The sequence below is a fragment of the Nomascus leucogenys genome, chromosome 12 (assembly GCF_006542625.1).
Source record: "Nomascus leucogenys isolate Asia chromosome 12, Asia_NLE_v1, whole genome shotgun sequence".
NCBI classification, from domain to species: Eukaryota; Metazoa; Chordata; class Mammalia; order Primates; family Hylobatidae; genus Nomascus; species Nomascus leucogenys.
This window is the reverse complement of record NC_044392.1, coordinates 2,884,316-2,896,395: the sequence shown is the minus strand read 5'-3', so window position 1 is coordinate 2,896,395 and position 12,080 is coordinate 2,884,316. Positions and strand designations below refer to the sequence as shown.

At 47.5% G+C, this 12,080-nt stretch overlaps 1 protein-coding gene across 13 annotated transcripts in view; it reads left to right on the top strand.

Moving 5' to 3' along the window:
• Positions 1-12,080, top strand: part of CSMD2 (CUB and Sushi multiple domains 2) — a 675,146-nt gene that overhangs the window by 432,142 nt on the left and 230,924 nt on the right. For all 13 annotated transcript variants that reach the window (XM_030823365.1, XM_030823367.1, XM_030823372.1 and 10 more), the window contains 5 exons: positions 502-689; positions 1,351-1,539; positions 1,743-1,859; positions 9,524-9,739; positions 11,540-11,728. In XM_030823365.1, coding sequence (XP_030679225.1) covers positions 502-689; positions 1,351-1,539; positions 1,743-1,859; positions 9,524-9,739; positions 11,540-11,728 — 899 coding nt within the window. The remainder of the gene's footprint in view (positions 1-501; positions 690-1,350; positions 1,540-1,742; positions 1,860-9,523; positions 9,740-11,539; positions 11,729-12,080) is intronic.

Genomic DNA, 12,080 nt, shown 5'->3' with positions numbered 1-12,080 from the left:
TGCAAACTTTTGTGTGAGGAGCCAGATGGTAAATATTTTAGGCTTTGTGGGCCACTTGCCTACTTGCATATCTCTGATGCATGTTCTGCTTTGCCTTTTTTTTTTTATTTTTTAAGATCTCTTTACAAATGTAAAAACCATCTTTAGCTTTCCAGGCTATAGACCAGATCTGGCCCTGAGTCTTTAGTGTGCTGACCCCTGGCCTAGAATGTTCTGACCTCCATGAGGCTAGTCATTGTGCCTCTAGGTCTTAAGTTGGCTCACGGATCAGGCCACAGAGAGGATGACAGCAGCTTCCGACCGTGGAAGGAGGAGGAGGGATGTTAAATAGAGTGGAGAAGGTCCTTCTGCATCGCTAGTGAATGTGTGCAAATTATATTAAAAGATCCCAGCCTGCCAAAATCTGGTTATTCTGAAGCCCTGGGTCAGGCAGGGCTTTTGTCATTTGCAAATTAATAAGCTTGGATTTCTCAAGAAGGCTTCATTTCTGTCGTTTGGCAGATTCAAAACCGAGGTCAACTATGACAGCCTGGAAGTACGCGATGGGCGGACTTACTCAGCGCCCTTGATCGGGGTTTACCACGGGACCCAGGTTCCCCAGTTCCTCATCAGCACCAGCAACTACCTCTACCTCATCTTCTCTACCGACAAGAGTCACTCGGACATCGGCTTCCAGCTCCGCTATGAGAGTGAGTCTCAGTGGGGGGGCTCAGGAAAAGGGATGACAAGGTCAACCCAGGTGGGTCAAAGGCCTCAGGACTGTGCTCCACCACAGGCCCCTGCTTGGCTCCATCCCCATGGCGTTCTTGGCTAGGCTGTGCCCTTCAGAAGGCCCTGTGGAAGGCGTTCTGTTGCTCTCCGCATCCCTTAGGTCATGAGAGCTTAGAGTTGTTCACAACCCTCACGCCAGGCCCTTGCATGCAGACCTCACGGCCTCTTCTGTGTGCAGGTGATTGGGTGCCGCCACGCTGGGCACTCTGGGATCAGAACATTTGACTGACCATCAAGTTAACCCGAGATGGCGTCTCGCACCCACACTGGCCCTTCCTCGTCACCTTCCACATTCATCCCCTCGATTTAAAGGATCGTTGTCACTTCAGTTCTCCGTAGACCAATATAGAAAGCTGGGGCTGCGAGCACCATAAGGACAAGGTCATTTTCTCACTCCTAAGCCTTAGCATAGCACCTAAGCCACTCTCAGCAAATTCTGACAGCCACATTTCATGAGTCAGTAATTGGCAACTTCCGCCTTTAATAAACCAGGGCTCTCTTCTTCCTTTTTGGAGTCAACTGGGGTCCCTCTGTGGTGACAGTGAGCTGTCTGTCCCAGCTGTGACCTCTCTCTTTCAGCTATAACACTGCAGTCAGACCACTGTCTGGATCCAGGAATCCCAGTAAATGGACAGCGTCATGGGAATGACTTCTACGTGGGCGCGCTGGTGACCTTCAGCTGTGATTCGGGCTACACATTAAGTGATGGGGAGCCTCTGGAGTGTGAGCCCAACTTCCAGTGGAGCCGGGCCCTGCCCAGTTGTGAAGGTGAGGCACACCATGAGGGGGCACTAAAGTAGCAGACTCCTCTCCTGCCACAGAAACACAGGTGCTCAAAAGGCCACTGACTCCCTCACCCCATCAGCGAGGGTTGGGCTTTCGAGAGATGGGGGATGGGGTCCCAGGAGAATGTCAGGGGGTGCTCCCTGAGGCCCTCTGGTCTTTCACTGCCCTCTTCACTCCTTCTGTAGCTCTCTGTGGTGGCTTCATTCAAGGCTCCAGTGGGACCATCTTGTCGCCAGGGTTCCCTGACTTCTACCCCAACAACTTGAACTGCACCTGGATTATCGAAACATCTCATGGCAAGGGTGAGTGTTTTGGCCCATAGCAGGCAATGGAATGTGACGTGGTCAAGGACCCAAGTTCCTCAGGTCAAGTTGACCTCAATGGGAATCTCCCTAAATAGTGACCTCTGGGCTTTGTCTGAACTTTTCTCACCAACAAGAAAACTTCCAGTGTCTTCTCATCTCTTTGAATGGTAGAACTTGTTCAATAAGTATTGTTGAGATTCTAAAATCTCCCTGCAGGAAGAGATCTTAGAGGTTACAAGCTATCTAATCTCACTCAGTACAGGAACCTTCTCTAAATCACTTCCCCCAAGGTAGCAACACACCAGCTCAGCTCACCCTCTGCCTAAACATGCCTGTTGTGGGGAGGTCACCGACCCATTCAACAAATGGGCACCTACTATCATTTTTGCACAGATGCTTTCTTCTCCTAATAGTCTATTAGGTGTCTCTGAAAATGTTTTTCTTGTATTGCATCCTGGAGGAGCATCAGATACACCTGCTCCTTCTTTGTCACATTCACCCTTCATATACTGAACACAGCGATCCCCTTCTTGCATAACTCAGCTCCTCCCCTGATGCCATCTTTCATATGGGTCGCCAGCCTGCACTGCTGCCTCAGCTCCCCTAACGTGAGTGACCTTTGGGAGTCCGAGTTCAAAGTAAAGACACTGGTTATAAATAAATGTTAATTAATATATTAATACTTTTTCTCAACAAATATGTATTCAGTGCCACCCATGTGGCTGACACTGGGGCTGGGCATCGGCAGTAACCAGGCAGATTTGGCTTCTAGCCTCATAAGCTTATTGCCAGGTTCATCCAGAGTCATGGTTCTTGCAGTTTGGCAAATACACTAATGCTTAGGCCCAAGGCTAGAGGTTTTGATTTTCTATGCTGGCAGTGGAAACCAGGCATCTATGTTTTCAGAACACTTTGCCAGTAATTTTGATGCGTGCTTTTAATTAAGAACCTCTGATCTAGAAGAATTAACATGCAGAAGAGCCAAGAAACAAATTTTAAAGGAAGATTAATCCTTCCGGATATTAAAATGTCGTTGTGGGATAAATTAATGTTAACAATGTGGTATGAGTACAAGAGTGGACATACAAATAAGACGTGGAGAATAATTGTCCAGAAATAGACCCCTCCATGTGTCCACACACATGCCTGTGTACGTGTAAGAAAGAGACAGACTTTAGTATATAAGTAAAGTGTCACTTCAGAACCATTGGAGAAAGGATGGGTTATGTAATAAATGGTGTTAAAACAGTGGGTTGAACCACTGGAACAAAAGAAAAAAAAAAAAACGTCTACACCTCAAGCATTCTCGAGCATTTAATCACATAAATTCCAGCACTGGAGGAACGTGAATCTCTAACCTCAGGTGGGCACGTACTTTAAAGAGTAACAACAAAGGTAGAATCTATAAAGGCAAAGACTGCTAGATTCAATTTAAAAAAACTTTGAAAGGATTTAGGTAAACAAAAAAAAAAAAAGCTCCATAAAATGTGAAGTCAAATACTAAATAGAAAAAAAAATTCGCAACATATGATCGACTAAGGATTAGCAACCAGACACACAAAGAGTTCTTAAAAATTTTTAAGAGACACATGCCTAGCCAAACCAGCCTGCAAAATGAGCAAAGCTCTAAAGTAACACTTCATAACAGAGGAAATACAAATGGAATATCATTGACCTCATTAATAATGAAACAAGTGTAATTTTAAAAGGGAAATACCATTTCCCTTTTTAAGTCATCAAAGAAAATTGTAACAGTCTGGGGGATAATGTGGACACTTGAATACTGTTGACTGCTGACATTGTGTGAAATGGTTCAGGCATTCCAGAGGGTGACTTGGTGATGTGAATCAAAAGTCTCGAAAATATATTGTACAGGACTTAGGAATCTGCAGATTTTGGTATCCAAGGGTGGTCCTGGAATGAATCCCTTGCAGATACAGAGGGACAACTGTACCTGCCTTTGCACCCAGCAATTCCACTTACGGGAATTTATCTGAAGAAAGTAAGTGAAACTGTACATCAAGATTTAGCTGCAAAGATTTCCCCTAAGACATTATGTATTATACTGAAAAATTAAGAACTATTAAAATGTCCATCAATAAGAAAATGTTAAATAAACATAGGGTGTGGCCATAGAATAAAATACTAGGCAGCTACTAAAAGGAATAACATGAAAGAATATTTAAAGACCTACAGGGGTGGTTGCAATACTTTGTTAAGCAAAAAAAATAAGTTTGCCAAAAGAATATATTTAGTTTAAAAGACATCCTTGTTTGCATAGAAAACAGCCTGAAAAAAATATACCCCAAGATGTTATCCCTTATTTTCATCTTTTGGCTTTTTTTCTAATTTTGAGCAGTAAACACATTACATCTAAAACATACTATTTGTATAACAAAGAAGATTTGAAAGAAAAGTCATTTATAGTCCCACCACATGTACTTAAGTGTGTCACTTGGCCTTTACTAGGCCTGCCCTAGCCAGGGCTAGGATGGCCTGGAGCTTCCTGCATCAAGGCAAGACTAGCCAGGCGGTCAGGGTGAGGCCCAGGATTGTCCCCTTCTTCCCACAACATTGTTCCCAAGGAGGGGAGGGATGGGACAGTGCCCTTGTTCATCTTGCAGAGCTGTTTCCACCAAGCCTGGTCAGAGGAGACCACTGGAAAGAAAAGCAGCCCCTCACGATCCCTAGAGAAACAACCTCTGTCATTATGGTTTTCTCTGTGTCTGGGCATCTGTGATTCCAAAGTTGTATGTTTTTCTATGAGTTTCTATGTGTGTGTTTTTTCCTGGAAGTCAATCAAGCTCACCAACTATTTAACAAATGCTTATTTGATACTTGCAGTACCCAAATTGCTAGGAAAACGGCTGAACAAGCCACTCTGCCAGTGCCTGCCTTCAGGAAGTTTATGCTTTAGTGGTGGTAGACAGCCTAAACCAAGATCTCAGTATAGCATGACCGATGTGTGATAGAGCAGACAGAGGTGTGAAAACATCCCAAGCCCAGCCCAGGGCTTAGGAAGGTGTCCTGGAGTTGGGACTTCAGCTGGTCTTCAAAGACGAACAGGACATAGCCAGGTTGAAAGGTGCTCGGCAGAGAATCAACAAGAAATCATGGATGAATGACCAGATCACTTCTTCCTTAGAACCACTTAAAGGCATCACCTAATTCTTAGCATGGATCCCCAAATTATAAAATCGCTAGGCCAGGCACGGTGGCTCATGCCTGTAATCCCAGCACTTTGGGTGTCAAGGCAAGCAGATCATTTGAGGTTGGGAGTTCGAGGCCAGCCTGACCAACATGGAGAAACCCCATCTCTACTAAAAATACAAAAAAAAATTATTTGGCGGGGGGTGGCACATACCTGTAATCCCAGCTACTCAGGAGGCTGAGGCAGGAGAATTGCTTAAACCCAGGAGGCGGAGGTTATGGTGAGCCGAGATCACGCCATTGCACTCCAGCCCAGGCAATAGGAGCAAAACTTCATCTCAAAAAATAAGAAATAAAATAAAATAGCTGGCACAGCCTCATAGTCCTTACCTTTCTCAGCCTCATTCTGAGCCCTCTAAACTAAGTTCCAGCTACACAAAACTTCCTTCAGTTTCTAGAATTTGCCAGGCTTCCCTTCTCCTCTAGAGCTTTGCACATTTGTACAATGTTCTTCTCTCTGGAACACTTCGTCTCCCCAAGCAAGGGGAATGGGAATCTCTACCATCGCCCTTGCCTGGCCAGCCCTTCATCCTTCTGAACCCCCTTCCTCTAATGAGCCTTCCCTGACCCCGTCTCCCCAGCTCTGCATCTAGGTTGGGCTCTTCTCCCCTGGGCTCCCATAGCATGTATTCTATACCTCCACGATTTCAGACTTTACTCCACTGTAGGGAACTTGCATTTTCATCATCAGTCTCCCTGACAGACTAGGAGCTCTGTGAGAGATAGGTCTGTCTTGTTTCCTGTAGTTTCCTTGGCTTCTGGCTCTATGCCCGACTCATAAGGAACTCAAGAAGCATTTGGTGATATGAATCGAATTGAACTGAGCCCAGGCCCTTCTCCAGAGGGCATTCTTCGTTCTCTGTTTATAAGAGTATCTCGGGTTAACAGACCTATTAAGCTGCTGTCTGTGATTTCTCCCTAAGAGGCAGCAGTATGGCTCAGGAAACTCAAAAGTCTGTGAAATTTGAGATAGTTCAACTTGCCAACTGCCCAGTAGAAGGGAGCAGCTAATTCAGGAGTCCTGAGAATGTGCCCTTGCTGAGACCCCAGAGCTGACGCCTTTTAACCCGTGAGGCTGTCCGGGAGTTAGATGAGTTGAGCAAAGGGAATGCCTTCTGTTGCACCCCTACTGTGTGCCAGCCACTGTGCTGTGTGCTTTGCATATGCTTTCCCAGTTATGACTCACTTCGGGGGGGAAATGTCACCTGTAAGAGAGATATTATCGCCTACATATTACAGTTGAAGAACCTGGAACTTGAGGTGTTAAGCAACCTCAGCCAAGACCTTTGAGCAGGTAAATGGGCTTTTGATCCAGGTGTGTCTTACCCCCACGTCCATGCCTTTTCCACTGCCCTGCCCTTTCCGCTCCTATGTGGTATTGATGTCATTGGTACGATTCTGCATGGTTCATTCAAGTGAAGTATTTGTGTGTGCATCTGTCACATCAAATCTGGATTCAAACTCCAACGTGGGGCCTCTCTATTTCTGCAACAATGTCTTCATTTTCACACAATGGCCCAAAAAGCCCCAAGCAGTCAGCACAGCTGGGAGACCCAGAGGTTTCAGCTCAGATGTTTGCTCATCCTTAGAATCCCAGCCAAATGTTTACCCGTTTGGAAGGGCTCTATGTGCATGCTAGAAGAATAGAGTGTAAAGTGTGGTGCCTAATCAACTGGTTTCCACCTGTGACTGGGTTTCACCCACTCTCCACCCAACTGCATGTCCTAGGTAGGAGCGAAAGGACATATATGTCCTAACCTGTATAGACTGGGAACAGTTTCCTTATTTGCAGACATGTTTATGTGTCAGAAGTATAGCATGCACGTGGGCACATGCACCCACGAGCCTTTTCACATCTAGGATCTTGACCCCCATGAAGCCTTCCCAACCCTTGAGGCATAGTTCGCCACTCTTCCTCCATGCCCCACTCTGGATTCTCACTAGTAGTGATGTGTCTGTCTTCTCCACTAAACTGGGAGATCTTTCTCAGTGCTTAGCACAAAGCCTGGCACTTGGTAGGTGCTTAGGCCTTGATGCTTCTCAGTTGCCTGGGAACAGGGTATTTACAAGTTGCATCTTTGGTCCCATCGCTTCTGTTAGGTTCTGTCTCCTCCACCTCTATCTATAGAAGCCCAAATCCTCCAGGATCACCAGCCTCTATCAACAGAGAGGCAAGAATATAAAAACCTTTAAAATGCTTTAGCATTAGAGGCTTGGCTCCAACCATCATTTATAAAAAATGTAGCAGTAATTAGCTAGAGAAGTATTTCTCAAATTTTAAGTGCATATAAATTATTTGGGATCTGAAGAGCATGTAGATTCTGATTCAGTAGGTCTTCAGTGGAGGCCAAAGATTCTGCAATTCTAGTAAGTCCCCCAGTGCTGACCACACTGCTGGTTCATGGACCATACTTTGAGTAGAAAGTGGGATCACACTTGGAGTAGCAGGTGGGTCCTAGTCTAACATGTTCCTGTCCTGGCACCATCCACAACACATAGTCCCAATAGGATACTCACTTGGTGTGATTCTGCATGGTTCATTCAAGTGAAGTATTTGTGTGTGCATCTCTCACATCAAATCTGGATTCAAGCTCCAACATGGGGCATGGCCCATCTGCATGGCCATGCACTTACACACATGCCCACCAAACACAACTGCCATCTGGACAAGTTCTAGAATTGCTTTGGGTGTTAAGACCATGCCGCTCTATAGCTTCCCTCACTACCTGATCTCTTACCCTACCTGGCTATTCTTACTACCTGCTCTCTTTCTGTAGCCTGAGAGGCCGCACCCTGGGGTAGCTGAGAGCACGGCCTCTGCAGTCGGATTGCCTTAGTTCAGATCCCAGCTCTACCACATACTAGCTGGGCGACCTTGGACAGATGACTTCATCTCTTTGTGCCTCTGTTTCCTTGGATGTAAACTGGAGATGATAATAATGTACCCACGCCACAGGGTTCCTGGCAGAATTAAATGAGTTTTTTCTGTCTCCCTTCCAAGGGACAGGGGCTGACTATAGTGCAAGTAAAAGCAGTCAGGACAGTAAATATTTAGTGCTTGAAATGTTAATGAGTATCATGACTTTGATTTTGTTTTATGCTCTTAACCTTCCCCCTTACTGGAGCTCCTTCCTCCCTCTTTCCAGCTCTCTGATTGCTCTTTGACCACCTCCCCCATCGCTCCACCTTCGCCTGGTCTCCTACTCCCTGTCACTTCTGCCCATGCTTCCAATCACCCCTTCTCTGATTCTCACTCTGCCCTCTTCTCTCCTAGCCCTCTTCTCCATGCTTGTGGCTTCAGATATCAACTCTTTGCTGGTGACTCAAACCTACCTCTGTAGTCCCCCTTTAATCCTGAACTTCCATATCTGTCCTTCCAATGGCCCACTAGCTCTCACTGCTTGCACGCAGAAAAGGCTAAGTCCATTACTCTTCTACAACCCACACCTCCCTCCTGCGTGCCCTTCCCCAGGTAAAAGAAGACATCACCATCCTTCAGGTGGACATGCCACCAGATGTCATGTCATTTCTCCTTTGCATTAAGTGCCTGCTGTCTTGGCTACCCTACCCCGACCCCTGAGGGCTCATGGCCATCTCCTGCTCTTGCTCCTTCTGCCAAGCCCCATCCTCTCCCAGTGCAGAGCAGCCACCAATATAACTGATCTCCCTCCCTGCTCTCCCTCCATTCCATCCTCCTTACAGCCACCAACATCTTGCTAAAACTGAGATCTGGTCCACTCTGGATAGGATGGCTTCTCATTGCCTCCAGAAAAATATTGGGTCTGGCCCCCGTCTACCTATCCAGCTTCAATTCCAGGAGTAGCCACACCCAGCTGCTGCTCAACAAACCTGGAATTGACAGTCCCTGTACACATATGGGTCTCCTGCTTGGGACACTCTTTCTTCCCTTACCTGGTTAATTCCTGTGCATCCTTTTAAGATCCATGTCAAATGTTTACTCCTTGGTGAAGCCATCCTCCACCCACCTCTTCCTGCTGTCAGCTGCTTTCTGTTCCGGCCCCCATGGCATGCTGTCTACATTCATTCCAGCACTCAGCACTCCGTATTGCAGATATTCGTTTAATGTCTGGTATATCCTCTTGCACCTAACCCTGGATCCTAGCCCATAGTAAAGACTCAACAAATACACAAATGCTTGTTGAATGAATTAATGAATGTCTCTAAAGCATTCTCATAGGTCAAGCCATAAATCTCTCTTTTAAATTTTGACAACTGTAAAAAGGCGTTCTTCTCCCTGACTGAATCTTTGGGCACTTGTGTGTTCAGGTTCCTTCATTCAGATTCTCCTGTATGGTTTATCAATGCATGCTTGTAGTCATCCACACAGATAGACATTTGCTAACTGGAAATGTTTGTGTAGATCCTGTCTTGCAGCTGAGGTGCTCCAGCCATCTCGCCATCACCAACCTGACCCTCTGGTCTCTTGGCAGGTGTATTCTTTACTTTCCACACCTTCCACCTGGAAAGTGGCCACGACTACCTCCTCATCACTGAGAACGGCAGCTTCACCCAGCCCCTGAGGCAGCTGACTGGATCTCGGCTGCCAGCTCCCATCAGCGCTGGGCTCTATGGCAACTTCACCGCCCAGGTCCGCTTCATCTCTGATTTCTCCATGTCATATGAAGGATTCAACATCACCTTCTCAGGTAAAGAGTGTGAGGGTCCCTGAGGGGAAGAGACCATGGCACTATTCGCTCTCGCCTTCTGCTGCCAGTCTCTGGTTTTCCTAGCAGGTGGATATTAATCCACTCTCCAGTCCCTGGGAAGTTGATCTCAGTGCTTCAGCAAAAGATGCTTGAGTTAGACCCAAGTAAGAACTTCCCTATAATGGTCTTGGAAGGAGTTAGCATGATCACTGAGGATTCTCCTTCTATGAAGGTATTTAGGATTTGCTCTGAACATGGCCCACCTAGCTGGATGAACTAGGGGACTTCACAAAAGTCCCTTCCTACCTTAGTTATTTGAGATTTTTCTTCTGATTCCACTTCCACATTCCCAACCCCAGCAATATGAAAAAAAGATTTGAAATTAGCATATTGGAGTGGTTTAGTCTCATTTGGGATCTTTTTCATCAATGCTAATTTTGTAGTAATAGATATTTATCTCTGTGTTTAGGGATTTGGAAAAGAAAGTGCTTTTATTTGGCATTCAGGGAGAAAAGAGGACCCTTGGCTCCTCTTATACCAAGCCCTTCACCATTCTTGTACCATAGCACCCCAGAGTACCTCCCTCCACCTTTCTCAGCCACGACCAGGAGTATCAGATGGATTCCTCCTGGGATGGACAAGAGGTATCCAGCTTCTAGGAACTGGGATGTGGCCCAGCTTAGTCCCCCGCCAGCCCTCCAATGCAGAAGCCACCTGTCACATCCCTGGATTCACTTGGCCAATGGGACATATCCAGCCAGTAAGACTCAACCCTTATGAGAGAGACCCTCCTTCTCATCACACAGCCCTGGAGGACTGCATCCTGAAGGGAGAAGCCCTTGCAGACGAGGGACTAGTCACTTCTATGCTGTCACTAGAGGCTGCAGGCAGGGCTTTGGCCCATAAATGCTCCCAGTCATGCTTGCCGTCTGCCTCAAGTGCCAACGTAGCTGAGACATGGCTTCTCGTCATGCATTTGGAGTGTCTTCCCCAGTGGGAGTTGCCTGAGGCTAAGTCATGTATTCTGACCTTCTAGAACCCGCTGGTTGAATGTATCTAGTTTGGTGCCCAGAGACAAGGAAGCAGGAGAGCCTGTGAGCCCCAAGGCGCAGGTTTAAAATGGAGATAAAAGGATAGCGCAGAGAAGAGCTGAGCCCTGAGGATCCTCAGAAATCCTCCTGGGAAGCCTGTCTAGGAAATGCTGTGCCCTTTCCCACTGCTCACAGGAGTGGGTGCAGACTGCCCGCCCTGGCCTCCCCATGCTTATCTCTGCCTCTCTGCCTCCCCATGCTTCCCCATGCTTCTCTCTGCCTCCCCATGCTTCCCCATGCTTCTCTGTGCCTCCCTATGCTTCCCCATGCTTCTCTCTGCCTCCCCATGCTTCCCCATGCTTCTCTGTGCCTCCCTATGCTTCCCCATGCTTCTCTCTGCCTCCCCATGCTTCCCCATGCTTCTCTGTGCCTCCCTATGCTTCCCCATGCTTCTCTCTGCCTCCCCATGCTTCCCCATGCTTCTCTCTGCCTCCCCATGCTTCCTCATGCTTCTCTCTGCCTCCCCATGCTTCCTCATGCTTCTCTCTGCCTCCCCATGCTTCTCTCTGTCTCTGCTCCCCTCGGGCTCTCACTTCTTCTCTTTTGTGGGCCAGTGTCACCTTTTGTGGGCCAGTGTGCGCATGCCCTCTTCTCTGTCTTCCATTGTCCCTGGCTCTTTCCCCCTGGCGTTTTGCCTGTGCATTCCCATCTTCTTGCTCTGTGTCTCCCCACAATGTCTCTGAGCCGGGGTCTCCTGCTACCTTTCCAGAGTACGACTTGGAGCCCTGTGAGGAGCCCGAGGTCCCAGCCTACGGCATCCGGAAGGGCTTGCAGTTTGGCGTGGGCGACACCTTGATCTACTCCTGCTTCCCCGGGTACCGTCTGGAGGGCACCGCCCGCATCACGTGCCTGGGGGGCAGACGGCGCCTGTGGAGTTCGCCTCTGCCAAGGTGTGTTGGTAGGTGGTCACGTGCTTTCATTTTGCTTCACTAATGGGGTGGGACAGATTATAGTCAATTGATGTGAGGTGGTGGATGGCACACAGGCCAAGAGGCTGACTTAGCCCACACTTACCACACTTACCTGCAGTGGGACCTGGGGCAGGTAACCTAACCTCCTTCTGCTCCAGCCTCCTTATCTGCAAAATGGGGATGGCAATCCCTGCTTCATCAGGCAGTTCTGTATAAACTAAAGTGACCTTTACAAATTAGGTCCACAGTGGGCACTCACATGAAGTTGACTTCAGTACTCTCACCTCGCCACCCTCAGCACACAGACCCATGGCTTAAGGATGCCTCTTGCTGAGGAAT